The sequence below is a fragment of the Stegodyphus dumicola genome, chromosome 5 (genome assembly GCF_044657685.1).
Source record: "Stegodyphus dumicola isolate Sdum_Otavi_A_Nest chromosome 5, ASM4465768v1".
Taxonomy (NCBI): domain Eukaryota; kingdom Metazoa; phylum Arthropoda; class Arachnida; order Araneae; family Eresidae; genus Stegodyphus; species Stegodyphus dumicola.
Window position 1 is genome coordinate 128,569,342 of NC_140772.1, and position 22,276 is coordinate 128,591,617.

Genomic DNA, 22,276 nt, shown 5'->3' on the forward strand with positions numbered 1-22,276 from the left:
CTTACTGGAATTTTATATTAAATGGATTATAACTCTAGCAAATATACACAAAACTACGGCACTAACTGAGTCAACTAACTTGAGACTTACCATATAATGTCAGGCATTCATATCTGTTCTGATCAGTGGCTCAAGCAACAATGGAGGCAACAGCAAAGCTTCTGTTTGAGTCATGCTGATTAATATTTTACTTCTTAATTTAACTTATGCCAGAGATAAAAACTGCATAAACATTTGAGTGAGTGCATGATAAAATGTGGCATAAAAGAAAGAATCAGTAAAAAGCCAACTATGAATAAAATTTAAATAAAAAGTCTTTTTTTTTAAATATGTGGGATGTTATAAATGTAAAATATAAATATTTCAAGAAATTTTACTAATTATTTGAAAAAAGTTTTTATTTTTTTCTTGAATTTATTGAATTATAAGATATAAAAAATACTTAATTCCCACATGCAGAAGTATGCATGAACCTCAAAAAAGAATAAAAGCAGAGATATTATACCTTTGTTTAGTAAGGAAAGTATTCAGTAATTAAAATAATGACAAATATTCAAGTCCGAAAAATCAATAACCTGTGTTAACGTGATGGGTGGCGAAAGAATTTAAATAATGTTACATGGAATAATGATATAATAAACACATACTTAATATAAAAATATCACGTAAGATCAAAACACCAATAAAAGCCGAGATACTGAATGACGGAACAGTGGTGTGTTAATTAAACCACTGGAGATTCAACAGTGATATTGAGATAAATATGCAGGCGAGAGGTTGAAGATTCTCTTATTATTTATTCCTCATACCATTACAATTTCTACATACCTCCTAATCTAACTAGCTTTTTTAAGAGTAAAGTAATTTTTTTATGCATTAAATCTTTTTCATAATACTAAAAATCGTCTTAGCGTTTCTTTAGTTACTCTGCAAAAAAGTACTAATTTAGGCATAGAAACAAACACTTAAAAAATGGGAGATACCGATATCTTTGAATTGACACATACCCTGAATGAAAAAAGAATGCAAATTTAATAAAGTAGTAACTAACACAATCGAGTTTTATATATCAGTAAACTATGCTCCCTATTGTTTAAGATCTGCCAGAAACAAAAAAATGTATCAGCAATATTTGAATACTTACATACAGTCAAAAGTCTTTAATCCAGACTTGTCGGGACTTTGGTTTAAATCTGGTAAGATGGCATGCAGAAATTATAAAATAAAAAATATGGAACCGTAATTTATGAAATAAAGAGCAATTATGATCTAAAGGGTATCAAAATGTACCAAAAAAAAACCCTTAATATTTATTTGTTTACTTTATTAAACATTTCTTTCAACACCACATGCGTAAGGCATACATCACGCATAGTCGAAATTAGAAAATTGCAACCAGAAAACTATTTGATGTGTATTTGTGATATTTATAATGACGAGGAATTTTATTTAAATCATATCAAAGATGGAGTACATCGAGATGAAATAACATTTAGTAAGGAATTATAAGCCGAATAAAATAAAAACATCCTGAAGATGAGGATAGTGCTGACAGATCAACCAGTTCATTACGTGCCGCAACATCCCCCGCAGAGCAGCATGAAATTGATAAACAGATTTCAGAATAGTTAGAGAAACAAAGGACATGCCTTTATCCATTTTTTGCAGCAATTCCTCTTTTTGTTTGATGAACATCGAAACATGCTTTCGCTTTGTAGATCCTTTGGCAGCTCCAGAATCGGAAATTCTTTTTGACATAATCGAAAGTTCAAGCTTACTTTTATAAAATTGCTCTAACAGTCTGCAAAAAATAATAAGCCGGATCCAATTAGAAGATTAAGGAACAACACAATCTGCAACATTAACGGAAATAAATAATTATAGCTTAGCTTATACCGTCCGTTATACATTAAACGCATGCGTTTTTGTATCTTTGAGGTCCGGATTACAGATCATTTCGAATTAAAGACTTTTGACTCTATATGATAACACTTGATATACTGGTGATGTATCATTATTTGAATAATTTTAAATATATAAATCATTTTCAGTTTCTGATATTCAGATGGACTTGAAAATCATTTTTGATGTCATAGAATTATACTAAATAACACAGCACACCATCTCCTGACTTTGACTCTATTCCTATTTGTTTTGTTTTATTTAGAAATGCAAAAGAAAGAGAAGATGGGGGAGGGGAGAAAAGAGGAAATCCTTTTTCTGTATGCATAAAAGTTGCAATTATATAAATATAAAACAAAATTGCACATAGTTAATTAGTGAAAATACAAATAAAAGCACAAAACACATTTTATGATATACTATTTTCATTACATTTTTGTCTCTGATGAAAAAACACTGCAACTTCATTTCACACCAATTCAACAGTGTTGATAAAAACAGCAACAGCACAATAATATAAATGTGCATTTTTATTAGGTGAATAAATCCCAACAACTTGAATTAAAATGTCATGTTCTTTTTCCAAGGGCTTTTTTTGTAAGAGTTGCTTTAGCTTTTTCAGCTTCTTGCTTTGCTGTAAAGAAAAAATAAATTACAAAAATGCAAAACAAATTTTAATACCCGGAATCATCAGTACTCCGATGATTCCAGATTTTAGATTATCAGTTTAAATTTAGTTAAGATGACAAGGGGGATATACTTTTTATTTATGCTCAATATTTATTTGTTTCCTTTATTAAACATTTATTTCACTGTAAACTGTTTTAAGCTGCTTTTTTTTTTTTTTTGTGTGTGTGTGTGTGTGCTAATTTAATGTTTACATTATGTCACAAACTGTTAAGGTAAAAATTGAAGGACCGAAGAGAAATACATTGACAACATGTTACACAATTATGAATAATGTATCTCGCATCTTACCAAATTATGGAATATGTATAGTTGCTAATAAAATAATTTAAAGCTAGGCACGATTTTTAACTATTTATTAGTTTTCAAGTTAACTATGTGAGTTTTTTTTCCCTTGAGGGGTACTTAAGAACTTCAGTAAGCTGACAATTTCCGACCGCACTCCCGCCAATCTGAATTATAACGTATTTCTCCCGACTTCCTCTTACTAAAAATTTTTATGTAGCTTTATTATCTGCATCCAAAACAGTGATTTTTGGCATCGAAAAGGGCTTTTTTCCCTCTAAATTATATAAAAAAGATTTAATTTAGTGAGATATTATGGCGCATTTCCATTTTACACGATATAAATTTTACATAAAAGAGTACACATGGGCTCTCACATTTTCTCTAAATTATATAAAAACCATTTAATTTAGTGAGATGATATGGCACACTTCTGCTTCATATGTGAGAGCAAACGTGACAGTATGTCCCAAAACATCACGTTCCAGTTCTCTGTCTTGTTATTTTGTTTACTTCAGTTAAGTCTACAGAAAAGGTTAAATACACATGCACTTTCAAAATTCGTACAGATGACCTTTCTTCCAGTCACAGAAATGTAACACATTTGTGATGTGTACTATTTGTTTACACATAAAACTAGGATCAAAGTTAGTCGCACAAGGAGGAAGAAAAATTAAATTTTCCTGCTGGAACAAAACCTTTTTACTGAATCCACCGAATGCATCGGACCATACTGCAGCTTTATTTAGAAAAATGTTTCCAGGTACTGAAATCGCTAAGAAATGTTCAAGTGCAAGGACAAAAATGAGTACGAAAAATAAATCTTCAGTTATTGATTATATTAAAACAGCTCCATTTTGCCTCTACAGATAATGTCAAGGCAAAACTATCCAGTTGTTTCTTCCAGTCTTCAGAAATCGAATGTAGATAACTGTTCGTCTCCACTTGAGAAGGAGATTCGACATGCTTTAATACAGCAATATTAAAATTGGCAATTCTTCTCGATAACTGCTTAGCACTTTGTGTTGACAGTGCACCAGTAATAGTAGACTGGCTTAAAGACTGATGTTTGAGGCATCTAAAAAAAAAAAAAAAAAAAAAAAAAAAAAAAAATTCAGATTTGCAAATCATGATGTGTACCTGTCACCTCTTAAATTTCGCAGCTGAAAAAGGGGCTTAAGTGTGGGTAAATGCATTGCTGGTATTTATTACCATTTTGAAAAAGAGTTCGGAAACGAAGAAACAATTCCAACAGCTGCATAAAACTGAACTAAGAAAAATTTTGAAACATGTAACATCTTTAGAGCATGATTGTCTTTACAGAAATATTTATTTAGAATCTTCAACCAATGTAACCCATTCTTTGCATTTTCTAAGGAAGAAGTAACTTCTAAAATGTTGAAAGTTATAAAAAACATACTTACATAAAACTAGGATAAAGTTATAAGAGCAGCAAGGATTGATACCCAAAGAGTTTAATTGGAAAACCACACTTGGTAGTATTAGTTCCTGTATATGGTTTTAGATTATTAAAGAAAAATCATTTGCTTGATTTTTTAGTTTATTGTGCAATCATAAAGATTCCCATCTCCTTTTTCTGTGCACTTGTATTAAAAAACTATTGCAATCAGACATGGGAAAAAATACATCACGAATTCAGTGCCCCTATTTTGTAAACACCAAGTTGGATCACTACGTTCATGTTTACTTCTCACATACACTTTTGGGTTGTCACGTTCACAACTGTTTTTAATATAGCATCAAAAGCATGTTCTCATCCCAAGGATAATAAAATGTATTTCATTGAATTTTATTCAGCCAATTAAAAAAATATCACTGTTTTTTAGGACTTTCTTTATAAACTTTCTATATAACTTTTCTTTATAAAAATAAGCAGCTGTTGCCGGATGACAAAATGAAATTTATGGTTAATTTTTCAATTCTTTTGCTTCATATGTTCACCAACAGTTCTCAGCTGTGTCGCTTATACATAGTAGACAAGTGTTTTACTGTACGTGTGTCTTTAATTGGAACATGAGCAAAAAAGTATTCAGTTTATTCATAATCAGCTAATGTCCAATATTGTGGAAACTCACTGTTGGCTTTGTTTGATCCCCATATAAACAGATACCCACCACTTTCCACCTATTCATTTTGTTTGTGGAATAAGATCTATACACTACACCCCTTCTAGTCACAATAGTTATATTTTTGCAACAATCGCATAATTTGGAAAATATATATATATATATATATATATATTAACATATGGAATATACAGAAGTGTGACAAGATAATCATGAACTGCTCATATTTATCTCGAGAAAAATAAAGTACATGGTTTCATTGAAACTCTTCTCATGAGCTAACTATAAAGGATCATTGTTAGGATTGCCCCCCATTTGAAGATGGTTCGTGCTGGCAATTTATCAATAATTTTGGCACCATTTATAAAACAAGGAGCCATAATAATAAAAAAAGTACTAAGTTTTTGATTATTTATTTCACGATTGGGTTTATCTGGTTATGATATAACAATTGGGTTAATCTGGTTGTCTGGGGGAAGGGGATGCCTTTGTGGAGGATATTCTAAGAGAAAAATGGCTTCAACAAGGTTTACTTATTTTGGTAACAAATAATCACATTAATTATTAAAAAAGTAAAATTCTTGTTAATTTATTTGAAGAAATTATCTTCCATCAAGATAATATTTTGCAGTTATTCACTCTGAATCATAATAAGAGGTTCCTACAGACATGAAGTTCAGCTGCCCTGATCTAGTGCACATTTCACAGTTAATTTTTTTTCATTATCATTATGATTGACATAGAATAGGTGATTTTTTTTTTTCCCAACCATTACATTCTTTCCCCAACCATTCTTTTATTATATACACATTACATCTACAAAGTTTGTACAAAACTAAAGCTGAAAGAAACAAATAGAATAATTTTGGATATATAGAAGGCAAACATCCTGTGTATTATTTTTTATAACGAGTACAGCATACCACTTTAGAGATGTTATTTATTTTTAATGCATCAATATTAGTTTAAATTTTGAAAACATATTTAAAAAAAATTTCTACCTTTAATTTCTTCTTCTCTCCGTTTTGCAGCTTCTTCTCGCTGTTTTTTTATTATTGCTAACCTTGCAAGGTCAGCTTTTGCTTCATTAGTCTTTCCAGCTGCATGCATCTTCTGATAATGCATTTTAGCTCTCTGCTTTTCTAATTCTTCTCTAAACATCAAATGCATGATTTTATATTCATTTCAAAAATGTTAAAATAAAATTATAATGTCAAAATAAATTAAAATTTTTAAATGTATCGTTCACCTTGAAGAGTGTTCTTGGTAATCAGAAAACTACATGACTGATTTCAGCCATTACTGATCAATAATTACAGTGCATTAGAAAATACATAAAGGATGGGGGGGGGGAATTGTTTCTGTACGATATAAAAATGGAAAATTTATAGCAGCATTTCTCAGTCTCCTCTCCCAATTCATAAAATACTGCTTTGCAAATATACAAAACATACAGCCTGCTTTGCTAATGATAGACACAGTTTCAATAATATTACTAAATAAAAAAATTAACCACCAACAACATAAATCTATTTTCATATACTATCCCCCTAATCAATCAAACAAAAGATCAAATGCATAACTTCAAATCCATTAAAAATTATATCCTTTCATGAAAATATAAAAATAACATCCTTTTCACAGGAGGTGGGACATATCTCTCATGCTACTTTACACCTACTGAAGGCTCAGGATACCTTTACATCTGTCATGATGATGGAATCTGCAACTTAGGAGTAGGGAGTGTATCTGTTGTTTGAAACTTCATAAGTTTGTGAATTTGATTTTTTTCTATGGAACATTTTATTGAAGGAAAGAAATAATGCATCTGTTCTGGCATATTTGTCTTTTAAGGTCTTTTAGTCCCCCTCCAGGACTATTGCAAATATAGTTACAAATTCTTTCAGCATATTTTCAGATTCAGTATGAAATGATGGTGAAACATTAGAGAAATTTAACAAAAAACGAAATTTTGCATATCATCAAGAAAAGAAGACTGATTGCTGAAGTCTCTATATCAATTTAATTAATCAAAATTCTCAAACGTATGATAAGTATAATACCAGCATCTTTCAAATCATTTATTTCATTGGCCAGTAAAATATAATTTGTAGACAGTGCATTGTATGTAGCAAAAATAACAATTATTTATGCATAAACATTGCATAAATATAGAACTATTTTTAAATTTGATTATAATAACGCACCATACCACACTGCAAGGCCTACTATAACTCCTGAGAAGCATTTTATTTACAATTCAAGTGTATTCCAAGGTCTTAGTTTTCTCTGTTAAATAATGCAACTCATAGTATCTCAAATGTGTTTTATCATGTTCAGATCTGGGGAATTTGTAGAAATGGTAAAGCTTGAAACTGGTAAAAATACTTATGCAAATGTAACCAAAATTTGGCATTACAATATTTGCATGGAGATTTATTGACCTGCTAGGATAAGTCCTACCCATCAGTATGAAATGAACGGGTATATACCAGGAATCCAGGGGTGATTTCCAACTAAATACAGTCTTATATACTACGCGGAACAGTTTTATTGCTTAGAAAGCTGGATGCATGATTCCATAGGGTTCCTATTACAACTAATGCTGGCAGTCACTGGACGGGAACAATTAATTAAAATTAACGAAAGATAATATTTTTGGTAAAATTTTAACATTATTTAAATATTTTACAAAATCACATTCACTGAACCCTATCAAATTAAATCACTAAATATGAACCGTTCCATCTACCAGATGGAGTTGGAAATGTGACTTGTTTGTGACTGTGCTCCTTCTTCCATCCACCAGTATGAATGTTGTCATCCTCAAGTAACATACACAACTCCTATATTGTTTAGCTATTGAAAGGATTTGGGCTGGCTATCAGCTTTTGATTTCCATATCCTGCAGGGTACGTTGCACAGTCCAAAGGCTGATGTTTCTTGAGTCTCCTGCTCTGATACCCATATCTACCAATCATGTGAAAGAATTCTTGACAGCTGGATAATTTACTTGCAAAGTTTTGCTTTCTTACATGCGCACCTGTGTTGTAAGTTATGAGATTTTTGCTGAAATGTTTGTACTCACGGTGCACCCTTAAAATGATAAGTTGTGGAAACCCAAACTTCATTTCTACTTTCAAAATATGCTATTGCTCACTGCATGAGTGCCAACTATGACATTACACTGAAGATTGCTTAATCATTGTTGTCCTTTTTATGCCTTAAACAGCAAAGCTGTTTAATTAAATCTTATTCCATATTTCAGCTACACACCCAACAGTAACTGTTTAACTAATTAAGGGTTGTTTAATTATTCTTAATAGCCAATTTGCTCAGTTAGATATTTAATATAAAGTTTTAAATTCTGTTCATTATTTCTTTAAATTTAATTTTGATAGTCTCCTTTAATTGTAAACACTAGCACCTTAGAAATTAAGATTTAAATTTGAAAGAGAGAGGCATTTTAAGTACATTTTTTACTGTTATTTCAAATTAAAAATACAATTAAATTAATTAATCAAGCTAAAATTTATACAAACTGTGCATAAAAATTTTTACTCTTCAGGTGAGCTTGAAATTTTAAAGTTATTTAAATGAGGAATCAATTACATTTTAAGTATATTTTATTTATATTGCCAATGGTTTGTTTGAAAATCACTCTTCGATGCAGGTTTAATATAAGGCATGTGATTTATTTGAAATCATTTCCCACTTCCATTGGAAAAAAAGTAGCAAAGGAAAATAAGCTTGGCAAAGATATTAAAGGTGTTGAATTTTAACCCTTTCAAGATAATTATAAGAGCAATATGAAAATTTCCCTGCATTTATGCTAAGATCTAAATAGTTTCTCTGAAATCCTCTACAATATTAATTATTGACAAAATGAGGGAATGACATAGTACTATTAAAATTATCACTCATCAGAGATTTATACTCATCACTTCCATCAAAATACATATCTGGCAACTTCTTTTGTTATATTTATTACATAATATTTTCTTCTCATATCACTCTGATGCAAGCATTTTGTCAATAATTCTAGAATCTAATACCCAAAATGATCTTAGAGAACGTCTTATTGATTTTTTATATGAAATAAATTTGTAAAAGCTGAAAAATGTGCATTAAGATGTAAATGATTCAGTATTTAAAGCCATTTTTAACTTTTTGAAGGGCACCGGTATATAATACACTGGTGTGCAAAAATTAAGGACGAAGTCGAAAAATTAGTATATCAGCTGAACGAAGAGGCAGAGCAGACAGAAAGACCAATCAGGAGAGTAAGTAAGGTGATGTACGGTAGCACATGCGCAGATTAGCAGGTAGACGTAATGGGGGAGTGTCTAAGTAGTATAAAGCATGTTGTCGGTGTAAGATCAGTATTTCTGGCAAAGAGATTGCACGCCGTATAGCAGTTAAAATCACACCGAGTTGCTGCCTCAGCAAGAAATGGTGAATAATCAATTTGTTAGATGACATCTGGATGCTTTTACCCGAGGTCGAATCATTGGGAAGTTGGAGGAAGGCCGCAGTGTGACAAGTGTGGCTGCAGAATTCGGAATTGCTCACAGCATCGTTTCACGACTTTGAGATAATTTCAAACTACAGGAACAGCTATCCGGAGGTTTAGTAGTGGTTGTCCACGAGGAACCACACCCGCAGATGACCGGTATATTGCCTTACAGGCCAGAAGAAACAGGCGGCAGACAGCGGGAGAAATCGCTAGACACTCGACACATGCGACTGGACGACCGATATCGCATTTTACTGTGGCCAGAAGACTGCACGGTGGTGGTCTGTTAGCACGACGCCCTGTACGGTGTGTACCTCTAACGCCTGCCCATCGGAGAAGGGCTCTGTGGTGCCGGGAACACCGGAATTGGAGAAACAATGAATGGGGACGAGTACTCTTAACAGATGAGAGCAGATTCAGTCTGAGTAGCGATTCTCATCGCATATTCATCTGGAGAGAGCGGGGAAGCCGCAATCATCCCTCGAACATCATTGAAAGGGACAGGTATGGAGGTGGCGGTGTTCTCGTTTGGGGAGGCATCATGCTTGGTAGTCATACAGACCTTCACATCTTCGACGCATGTTCAGTGAACGGGACCCATTATTGTAACGAGATTCTTCTTCCATATGTGTGTCTTTTTAGAGGCGCTATTGGGTTCGCAGTTCCTTTTAATGGACGACAATGCACCATGTCATCGCACAGTAGCTGCCGAACAGCTCTTAGAGAGTGAGGATATTGAACGTATGGATTGGCCGGCACGATCTCCGGATCTCAATCCCATCGAGCATGTATGGGATTTTCTAGGCAGACGCTTGGCAGCTCGTACCTTACCACAAGTAACGATTCCGGAGCTTCGATTGGCGCTGCAAGACGAATGGGCAGCAATGCCTCAACAACTCATTGACACCCTCATTCTCAGTATGGGCAGATGCTGTGAAACCTGCCTAGCAGTCAGGGGAGATCATATCCCCTATTAAAGACTGGATGTTTCTTGCTGGACACCCATCACAGGGATATTTCGGCCTTCAGTCGCATTGCACTCCATGCTACTTTTTCAATAAAGCTTCTTTTTATCCCTCTGATTTCTCTTTTAGTAAGTGTTGCTTATATTACTCATGTCCTTACGTACTGGGGATCTTGCGGTATTAAATGTGTTGATTTGAAAAGCTTTTGTACAAAGTTATATTGAAAAAACCGTCTCGTCCTTAATTTTTCCACACCAGTGTATATACCGGATGTTTGTCAATTTTTTAACCTCCTAAAAATAGCTAATTTTTCTATACCAAAAGCTGTAATCATAAGTTTCTACTATTTTTTCTTTTGATTCTAAATGGCAGCACTACCTTATGAATGCTCAATATTTTGCAATTATGAAATTAATATACCTCTTTCAAAGGTATGTTTGAATATTCATAAATTCCATTAGAAGGTAGGAAAAAATTCACAATCCTTAAATATATTACGCGCACATGCTGAACCTTTAATATTTACTGCATTTCAATCAAAACTGATAATCAAAAGAAGAATATGTGTACGTTTTTAACCCTTTCAGGACAGGCGCCCCATATACGCATTCCCTAAGAACGTCTCTTAGAGCCGGGCGTCCCATCCACGCATCGCCAGAGACTGCATTCAGAGGATGGGTGATGCGTATACGCATTTTAAGCTGGAACGTTTTTCTGAAGGCCACTAGATGGCATTCTATGTCCATTACTTTTGAAATGAACACAGTTTTAGGTTCCTGACCTTGAGTTTGATATATTCTGACTGACTCTGGTATTTTACTCATCAATTGTTGCGAACATTGGGGGGGGGGAGGGAAAGCGTAAACAGAGGTGGGCTCTTTAAATCGCCGCATGCTAATATAAATATTCGTGTGTCTGATTTATATCCAATTCCTTTTTTAATTCTATTTTTTCCTCTACTATATACGGTCTTTTAGGGTTACTAGACAGCACAGTCAGTTTTGCATTGACATCAGATATTCCCGCTTTTTCTCTTTATATTTCGGGAAATCTCATCTCTAGTTTATTATGGCATGAATGCGCTATTTATCAGAGAAAGAATACCCTCGTATGGTTAATGAACCATTTACTAACACAGATGAGAGTGATGATTCTTTTTCTAAAGATTTAAAAAGCGATACTTTTTCTAAGAATTAGAAAGTGATACTTCTCTGTGCTTCGAGATTTACCACACTCAGTCTTCATTTTAAATTTTGTTACTTCTTACTGTGATAGGCTTTATTGTGTTGTTTTATTAATTTTAGATTGTATTGATGGATTTTATCAATTAAAACTTTGGAATAATTTGAATAGTGCTTCCGAAAATTATTTTACAAGATAAGGAAATTTTTAAGTATATTTTCATGTAAAATAAAGAAAAAAACATTACTAAGTGTTAATTTTAACGTATATAAGAGCTCAAGTAATAATCTAAAATGATACCAAAAATTACGAGGCTAGAAGTGAAACTTATTTTTTTCTGAATTTTTTTATAAAACTAGGCTTAACGATGCAAAACCTCCATCCTGTTCGGTGACTGCCTTCGATTCCCTTCCATCCCGCACGAGCATCTTAAACAAAGGTGCGCTGTGACGAAAAAGTTAATACCAGTATATAATATATACTGGCGCCCCTACTGAGGGTACCTTGCCAATAGATGGCAGCACCAGGCTTCTTTTTCTCTACTCTGTGAGATGACAGAATTTCTTTACATTATAATAGTTTATGATGCAATAATTTGCTTATGATTACTTTACAAGTTGTTTAGGATTCAGTATTATGTTTATGGGTATATGAGAAGTTTACTGACTCTGTCCTAAGACTGAATACAAGTACAGTCAAAAGTCTTTAATCTGAACTCGTCGGGAATTCGGCGATTCCAGATTATCGATCATCAGTTTAAATCTGGTAAGATGGCATGCAGAAATTATAAAATTAAAAATATGAAACCGTAATTTATGAAATAAAGAGCAATTGTAATCTAAAGGGTATCAAAATTTACAAAAAAAAAAAAAAAAAAAAAAAAAAAAAAGAGGAGCTTAATATTTATTTGTTTACTTTATTAAACATTTCTTTCAATGCGCGCATGCATAAAGCATACATTACGCATAGTCGAAATTAGAAAATTGCAACCAGAAAACTATTTGACGTGTATTCGTGATATTTATAATGACGAGGAATTTCATTTAAATCATATCAAAGACGGAGTACATCGAGATGAAATAACATTTAGTACGGAATTATAAGCCGAATAAAATAAAAACATCCTGAAGATGAGGATAGTGCTGACAGATCAACCAGTTCATTACGTGCCGCAACGTCCCCCGCAGAGCAGCATGAAATTGATAAACAGATTTCAGAATAGTTAGAGAAACAAAAGATATGCCTTTATCCATTTTTTGCAGCAATTCCACTTTTTGTTTGATGGACATCAAAACATGCTTTCGCTTTGTAGATCCTTTGGCAGCTCCAGAATCGGAAATTTTTTTTGACATTATTGAAAGTTCAAGCTTACTTTTAGAAAATTGCTCTAACAGTCTGCAAAAAATAATAAGTTGGATCCAATTAGAAGATTAAGGAACAACACAATCTGCAACATTAACTGAAATAGATAATTAGATAATTTTAGCTTAGCTTATATCGTCCGTTATACATTAAACATGCATGCGTAAATGTATTATTCGCATGCGTTTGTAGCTTTCAGGTCCGGATTATAGATCATTCCGGATTAAAGACTTTTGACTGTATATTAGTTTCGTTTTCTTCCTTGTTTACAATACTCGAGTTTCTCATTTGTCTATGTTTAGTTAAAATTTTAATTTTAGCACTCGACCCTTTCCCACGAGAAAGACTCGTCTGGCATCAAAAGACGTTACACAAATGTAGAGGTTAAATGTGGCATTGCTAGCCTCCAAACAGACCCATCGTTTCAGGTTTTCTAAAATCGTAGAATGCTGCAAAAATGACAGGTGACGGACAACAAATCTGTCACACAGGGGTCATGCCACCTTCACAAAGGGACTGTGATAACATCACACAAAGGGAAAGCTCTAAAATTACAGGAAACTGAAATGCACTTTAGGTCCATTTCTTAGTGCAACAGAAAATTGCTGATTTGAAAGCATGCTTTTATTCTTTAGGTCTTTGTTAATTTCAGATGAGAAACTAAGGAATACAAGAAAAATTTTCCGCTTGGCTTATGATACAAGTATGTGGTTTAGTCCTCACAGCTGGTGAATTGAGGAAAATATTTCTAAGGCCAGTTTTAGATGCAAAACATTTATCTTTGGAAGGAAGGGGGCCAAATATTTGAGTTTTTAAAGTTTTGATTGAAATAAGAGCTTTGAGGTGTATCAAATAATAAAATCGTTTAAGAGCTTTTCTTCTTGAACAAAATCATATACTACAACCTATATTTATAAAAAATTAAAAAAGGCCCCTTACCGGCCTGATAATTGAAAGTGTGTGTAGGGGGGGGGGGACGATTCTTGCTATCATAGCTTGAAGCATACTCTTTTTATATATTATCTAAAGCATAAAATATAATAACATAATTTTTAAGCTAAGTCATAATGTTTTATTTTTAATTTTTCGTCTGAGTAACATCTCCTTGTAACATTATACTAGCTCAATTACAACATAATACGGTTTATACATGCAAATTTGCTAAAATTTTTCGTAAAATAATAATACTGACTTTAAATCACTTTTAAAATCTTTTTACCCATTTTTTACATTAATTATATTCAGCTGGATGGCATCATCAAACTGCGAAAAACGTAAATTTTAAAAGATTTTTTTTGCTTTCAAACTTACATAACTGTACTCATGCACCAATCTCTATAGATGCATATCAAAAGTCTGCAAAAATAGATTGAAAAAAAAAAACAACAATTAACAACTGTCAGCTACCTGAGAAATAAATATCGTAGAGAGGCACCTGTATAAAATATATACAGGCCCTCAAAATTCAAGATTTCACTCTAGATTTTTTTGACGTCTCAATTTTTTGTCCTAAGGGTCTATACGTTACAATTCATTCAAAATTTTACCACAATTTAGATTATTTTATATACCGCCCTTCAAAGGGTTAAACCCAGTAAATTTTTCATTAAAAAAATTACTACATAAATTAAATAAAAAAAATTACTGAAATGCTTATTTTAATGCAAGTCACATCTGTAAGATTAAATGTTGCTGATAAAGTCATATGAATTTTTCTACAGTGTATGGTAAACCAATAGATTTAATGGACACACAGTGATATACCATGCAAAGTAAAATTATTATGTTTAAATAGAAAATAACCACATTTCTAACCTGCTTACAAATAAGAAAAGTGTAAAGTAATCAAGTACTAACCTTTCCTCTTTTATACAGGGTTCATAGCCACATTTTAGTTAAAAAAATAAGTACCTATAAGCACTTTTCAAGCACATTTTAAGGGAAAAAAAAAAAAAAAAGCACCTGTCTAATTACATTATACACAACTGCATAACCTTAAAAATTAGATTCGTAATTTAAAATATGAGACATGCAGTATTTATTAAGCGAGAATAAGCATTACCTCAACCATGAAAAATAATTACTTTTTTTAAATTTTAAATAACAGTTCAATTTATAGAACTAGTTTACAACGAGAGGAAAAAAAAACTATGCTGAACTAAACTATATTACAAGATTTAATGATGAAATTTCAGTTCAAAATAGAGGAAATAAATAATAATAAGGCATATTTATTCTATTCGCTTGGAACTTAATAATAAATACAATTTATTTTTCCACTCATATTGATATTTAACTAATTTAAATATAAATTCTGAACATTTTCTAAATTTTTATCGTATATCAGTTTTCCCTTAACAGATATTGCAAGCAAAGTAATTTAAGTAAAAAAGAGGAACATTTCTGAAATCAGAAGACAGAAATTTGTTTCACGCAGTTATCCTCTAACAATAAAAGCTTAACTACCCGCATACTTGAAAATTGGCGAATATTTGGACAGTCGAACGTAACTTGAAAAAGAGGAGCGGAGGGGGGGATAGACTGTAGCCGTTCTTTAGATTTTTCCGCTAAATAAATGCTTTTGACATTTCGATATGTGAATCATATAAAAACAAACCAACGGAACAGAAAAATATTCTGCTTTGCATGCACAGTAAAACTCTCTTAAGTGTTCATAAACAAATCTCGGACCGAACATCAAAATTAATTATCTCTGCAAAATATGGTAAACGTTATTGCGCAGTACGTGCGCCGTAATTCTTCCCCACGTGATATTATGCAATCGGATTCAACAGCTGCTGGTATTGGGAGAATAAAGAACTAAAGAAAAAGAAAGAGACTTAACATTCTGGGGTGTTTTTCACTCTAATTTTCAACAGACTGCATTAAATTTCCGGAATAGAATAATTCTTCGTTTGGGTTGGTAGACCGCAGAACTTTTAGTCCTATTCAATCCAGATTGGAAAGTGACGAAAAAAAAAGTCCGTTGCTTGTTTTGCAGCGAACTGTAACAGTTTCAATATTGAGATTTTGCGGAGAAAGGTGAGAACTTCCCAACCTTCGTACTGCATAATGTATTGGCCAAAGAAATGAAATTATTTTGACTATTCGATTACTTGCCCTTTAGTTAAGCCATTCCGAATATTATTCCTTAGAAAGCCAATCTGTGTTTAAACACAACCATTTTTAGAAGTTTACTATACTTCAGCAGCTACTGCAACTAGTTATTATAAACATTCATACATATGCTCATAATATAAGCATAACAATCATAATAAACATGAATATGAACTGACCAAGTGGAACGAGAATGCAAATTATTAAGATCTTGATAGAAATTCAAACGTGTGTAGTATTTGGGTGGGAGGAAAAGAATGCCGAATGTACCGTAATTTTCTACTGCTTTCACAATTCTTTGACCAACAGAACGACGGGCACCTGTCTGTACTCTCCATACACACCAAAGGTAATGCAGAGAAAGAGGGAAAAGCTATTTCCGGGAGTATGATTCACCATCTGACATTCCATATTGGGAAGAAAAGTTGTTTATTTAGTTTCGGCTTTGGTACGGGGAAAAATTGCATGTTCATTTAAAAAAAAAGCACTAAAAACAAAAAATTAAGGGCTTTAAAGAAAAGGTAAGCACCTATAAGGGCCTTTATATTTTATTTTCAAATATAAGGACTTATAAGCACTTATAAGGACCGCTACGAACCCTGTTTATAGGAAATCTGTAGAAATATATTCCATCTAATTTTGAACTTTTTTTAAGAGAGGAATTAAAAAAAAAAAAAAAAAAAAAAAGTGAAAGAGATACACTGTTTTTTCAGATATAAATTAATCTAATAAAATTAGTAATTCCATTAGTTTCAGGTAACTGAATTGAGGAGAAGGAGGAGGAAGTTTTAGTTAACAGTGCAACCGCTCCAATCAACCCATTTGGCGGCAGGTTGCAATATGGGATCGGCAACGCTTCTCTTGAAGCAGCTATGGCTTCCACAGAATTTTTAGGAGGGGGAGTTTTAAGTCATAACTTTTATTTTAGATTATTACTTAAGCTTACTTTTAGATTATTACTTATTACATTTTAGATTATTACTTAAGCTATCATATATGTTAAAATTAGCATTTAATAGTCACTTTTCTTTATGAAATATATTTAAAAAATTGCTTACTGTAAAAATAATTTTCAGATAAGCTATTCATATTATTCTTTAAAACTTACATTTATTTTTAATTGAGAAAGCACATCAAAATGAACTTCAAAATTAGTTATAAAAAGTACTAGAAAAACTATTTACAAGAAGAATTATCAAAATCTTTCAGGGAAAGTGGAAGGCAGGCATACAGCTCAATTTCTGAAAATGTGCTCGTATCAGAATCTCTAGAAATATCACTTTAGATAATGAATAGTCATTCTCATTCATATCACTAATTGGCTCATTTACTACGCAAGCAAAAATCCTTCCTCTCATAAATAACGCTTTCTTGCCACAATAAAAAAGGAAGAATGTGAAATATATAAGAAGACAACGCAAAGTGTAACTAACAGAATTTCACATAGTAACCCTAAAAGACCCTATAAAGTATTTTTAAAAAGAGAACTTGGATATTAGAAACGCTAATGTTTAGAAATGGCTAGCTAAACAGACAAGCCTTGTTTGTTTACATTATGTTTTCCCTCCTCCCCTGAGTGAGTCATGTTTCTCTCATTTCAAGTAGAAGGTCAAACCTACATGTACCTCAAATCCTATGGCTATGCAATGCCATCTTGAGGCAAAAGTTACAGTTTGTAAAACCTTCTGACACTGGCACAAATGTGTGCAGGCGGGGGTGTGCAAGAAAACACTCTAATGGGTACGTTTCTTGTTGGCACGTATGTGTGACAGTCTGTGGCGAAAGGTTTAAGGAAGGAAAAATATAATTTTTTGTATAAGTTTATTCTTACATTTTTGAATGATTGTAATGTGGGTATTGGGTAATTTTATCCTTTTGTGACATTGGAAGGAATGTGGTAGTTTTATCCCTTTATAAATTAGATATATGCTTGAGAGATAAAATTTTTTCAACTTTTTTTGAAACAGAATCATGTCTATAACATGGCTTCATAAGTAGGCATCTTTCTAAGAGCTGTCCTTGCCTACATTTTATGCATATCTTAAAATAATATACTCCATGTGAACTAGCCGAACATTTGCTGAACATCATGATGTGGCTTATACTGTAAGCTTCATGAAAAAATAGAATGAATCTTCTTAAATCTAGTTTTTTGACACCATCTTTTGTTCCCTTCCAAGGCTAACTTTACGTGGTCAGTTGAAAGCAGTCGGTCTGTGGCTTGCAAGCCCTTAACAGCAGATTTGATTAAGAGGCTGCTCTCTTTAAAAGGGACTTATTTAAATATATCTCCTAGCAGGCCTTAGAATGCTCATATTATGATGTACAGAAAAAATAAATAATTCAATTAACTTAATTAATATGTGTTGATTGTTTTTATTTGCCAATGAACACTTACTAAGCATTGCTGCCAAATTTCATGACAATTTGTCTCTCTGACCCCAAAGCTTCTCATACAATTTTAGGTAATGAAAATAAATAATATTTCTGTTTGTGTAATATCTAAGCTATTACTATTCAAGAACGTTCTTCCTATTCAAGAACGTTCTTCATTCTGACATAATATCACCCACACAATTAAATGAATTTAATAACCAGCCTTCAGAAGCAAATTAAAATAGATTTAATCAATTTTGTCATTAGTGGGCATGTCTGTTTTTACATCTTCTTTCAAACTAAATACTTCAGCTCAAAACATAAAATTATTATTACTATTTTTTTCCCCTTATACAAGACAAACAGCAGAAATAACATCTTTGAGATAAACTTAGTTTGCTCAGATCAGAAATCTGTCACTGAAATTTAAGTCTTAAAAATAAATAAAAAATTAACTTTACAGATTTATGGATTACACTTCAGAAATTCTGGATTTTAGAAAGTATATAATCCAGAATTCCAGCTATATTTGGACCACAGTCACTCCTGACAATAACAACAAATATAATTGATTTTATTATTTTTAATGTTATAATTAGATCTGAGCTCATGAAGTATCCATTACATTGCATTATGAAATAACCTTAAAAATTATCTGTGACTGTTAGTCTGATACCTTTCTCGACGTGACAGCTGTGCATTTTCATCTAATTTCAATTCTTCAACTTTCTTCTCTTTTTTTACAACTCGGTTGGGGTTTTCTATTTCTATCAAATGCTGGACACCCTTTGCTTTGGCCTGAAATAAGATATTTCTTAATAAATGTACCTATGCTTCTCATAATCAACATATTTATTATAAATACAAACTTGTTGATATTTTTACTTTTTAAAATTTACTACTACACATACATATAATGAAATAATAGATGTTTTCTGGTAGCATAAATTACGAATAAAAGTCAAATTAAATAAGAACTCCTTATAACTGTTACGGACTATGACTAAAATCCTGTAAAGTATATTTTAACAAATAGATATATTCATGAGCAAGAATGTTGATGGTGTAGAAGTGTTGATCCATAATGACTAGGAAATTGGAGGCAAAGGCAGATTAAATCTTCAGTTTTATTTTCAGCAACATGTTGCGGCTACACACAAGTCGGCAAATTAAATGTGCCTGTTCCATAAAGCTTACATTTTTGAATGATTTGCAGCAAAAATGAATGGGCACACAAACTGCAGTCCAGCTAAGGCAAAGCGTAGGAAGAAAGTGTGTAATGTTCAGGATGAAATCTTAAGCCAAGCTGATTTAGTCAGTTTTAGTTCTCAAAGCATTTTGATTGGATATTTAATATTGCTGTAAAATTATTATTGGCTGCTTGAGTTTTAGTTCAATTTACGTTTCAAATTAAGTAAGAGACATATGACATAGATTTTACTTGAAATGACACAGTGCAAATAGATGTTGCTATTTTTAGAACAGAGAAGGGAAATTAATTTACGCTGCTAATTTAATCTTTTACATATTCTTTATTTTTCTTACATATCTACCTCTTCAAGAAGAAAAAGGCATAGCGACAGAGAAGCCTTCTTAAAGAAAAAGCGTTAAAGCACTAGCAAATGAAAAAAAACATAAATCATAAAATTTTGAAAATAAATTTTTAGAGTCCTATTGAATTTTTCAGCATTTCAGACCAAAAGTCTTTTTGTTTGAGAGTTCACTTAATCATAATTCTTCAGGTAAGGTTCTTGTTATCACAGAATATCATAAAATAAAACTTTTACATAATCATTACTTATAATTATATGTAATGCACATAAATATTTATGATACTAATTTCCATACTGATAAATTATATTTTAATACCATAAATATAATAGTAGTAACAATTTCAGAAATTATGGTTTCACAGTTATTATCTTTCATTTACAATTCCTGAGTTTACCAAACTGGAAGGCCTCACAATACTTCTAAACAAACATATCCATCAATAGGGCTGTCCTCTTGAGCTAACCAGTGTGTTCTCTGCACTGGTCGCCCAGGGTGCCTAGGCAGTTACTTGAAAAAGCCTCCGTTCCTTGCATAAGGTAACTGGCCTTTGAGAACTGCACTAATACATTCCACTAATAAAAAAAATTATACACACTCATAAAATGAGAGCCTCCAACATTATCTCCAACTCTTATCTTGAAGAGGGTAAAAGGAACAACTGTACAGAGGTAATTACAAGCCTCTGTTTAGGAACCAGTACTCTCAGCATACTCTATACTTAACACATAATCACCCATAAATTTTAGCATGCATTTACCATAATTTCATATTACTTATCTGTACTAATTTCTACATCTACTTCATTTTAAAATAATTATAGAATTTGCATTTAAAATTTTCAACAAAATTTCAAAAATATAAAAACTTATCTTAATAAGCCTTTCCTAAAAATTATTAAAAATCTAAGAATTCTTTACTTACTTTACTAAATTATAATTATTATTATTATTATACGTAATATGAAATTTTTATACTCGAATTCAATTTTCTAATATCATTAAATTATATTATTTTTATATCCCAGTGTTTATTTTTAATGTCCAATTTATTAAGGGGAAAAAATATCAATTCCCAACGTAGATTCAGTTATGCAAAAGCAGAAGCGAAAATAATTTTTTGGCACCTACTTTAAGTGTAAATTTAATCCCATAACAAGATGTGCAGTTCGATGACCTTGAACGGACTGGAATGAATTGAAACATTAGCACTCGGAAAACATTCTTCATTTTGCTGTAAACAAACGCTGAATTAATTTTGAAAGGCTGGCACTAGATTTCATTTTTAAGCACTTGCAGCAAATATATTATTTGATTTTTTTTTCCACATTTTTATATTGCTGTTGAATTACATCGCACTTATTGAATCACTGCATATGCTAGATTAAATTTCAAAGCATGGATTTTGACTTTAAATACACTTGTTTTGGAACGATTCGGTGTAGTTGATTTGCTGATAACAGGTTGTGCACATAGATTGACGGAGCCGTACGTATATGAAGATACAGGCATTAATTAACTAATTTGCTTTCACAGTCGCAGCCACAATTTGGATGATAACACTTCTGTGAAGAACAGACACACTTTAAACTGATGATTTAAAACACTTTCCTCCCCTTCTTTTTCTGTACAATTCGTTTTCACTGACGTTAGCACTTTTGGACTTGCAAGTACTCGATATCCATTATGAATTTCCGTTATACATGGAAGTTTGAGGAGATGGTTGGTTATTGCAGACATTTCTACTGGAATTCCAACGCACAGGACATGTGTTCTGTCGTCTCAATTGTAATATATTCAGGAGCAGGAATTTTGATGGCGTAGAAGTGTTGATCTATAATGACTAGGAAATAGGAGGCAAAGGCAGATTAAATCTTCAGTTTTATTTTTAGCAACATGTAGTGGCTACACACAAGTCGGCACGTGAAATGTGCCTGTTCCATAAGGCTTACATGTCTGAATGATTTGCAAGAAAAAAGAACGGGCACACAGACTGCAGTCCAGCTAAGGCAAAGCGTAGGATGAATGTGCGTAATGTTCAGGATGAAATCTTAAGTCAAACTGAGTTAGTTTTGGTTCTTAAAGCATTTTTTGATTGGATAGTTAATATTGCTGTAAAATTATTATTGGCTGTTTGAGTTTTAGTTCAATTTACATCACCACAATTACGCGATTCATATGACATAGACTTTTCTCGAAATGACGCAGTGCAAGTAGATGCTGCTATTTTTAGAAGAGAGAAGGGAA

General features: G+C 32.2%; 1 protein-coding gene across 1 annotated transcript in view; it reads right to left on the reverse strand.

Annotated features, from left to right (window-relative positions):
* Positions 1 to 2,125: 2,125 nt before the first annotated feature.
* The window catches only part of LOC118201563 (uncharacterized), a 51,763-nt gene continuing 31,612 nt past the window's right edge, over positions 2,126 to 22,276 (reverse strand). The window contains exons 4-6 of the mRNA XM_035373679.2: positions 19,156 to 19,277; positions 5,963 to 6,114; positions 2,126 to 2,536 (exon numbers count right to left, since the gene is read on the reverse strand). Of these exons, the coding sequence (XP_035229570.1) occupies positions 2,472 to 2,536; positions 5,963 to 6,114; positions 19,156 to 19,277 (339 nt within the window). The 3' untranslated portion in view covers positions 2,126 to 2,471. The remainder of the gene's footprint in view (positions 2,537 to 5,962; positions 6,115 to 19,155; positions 19,278 to 22,276) is intronic.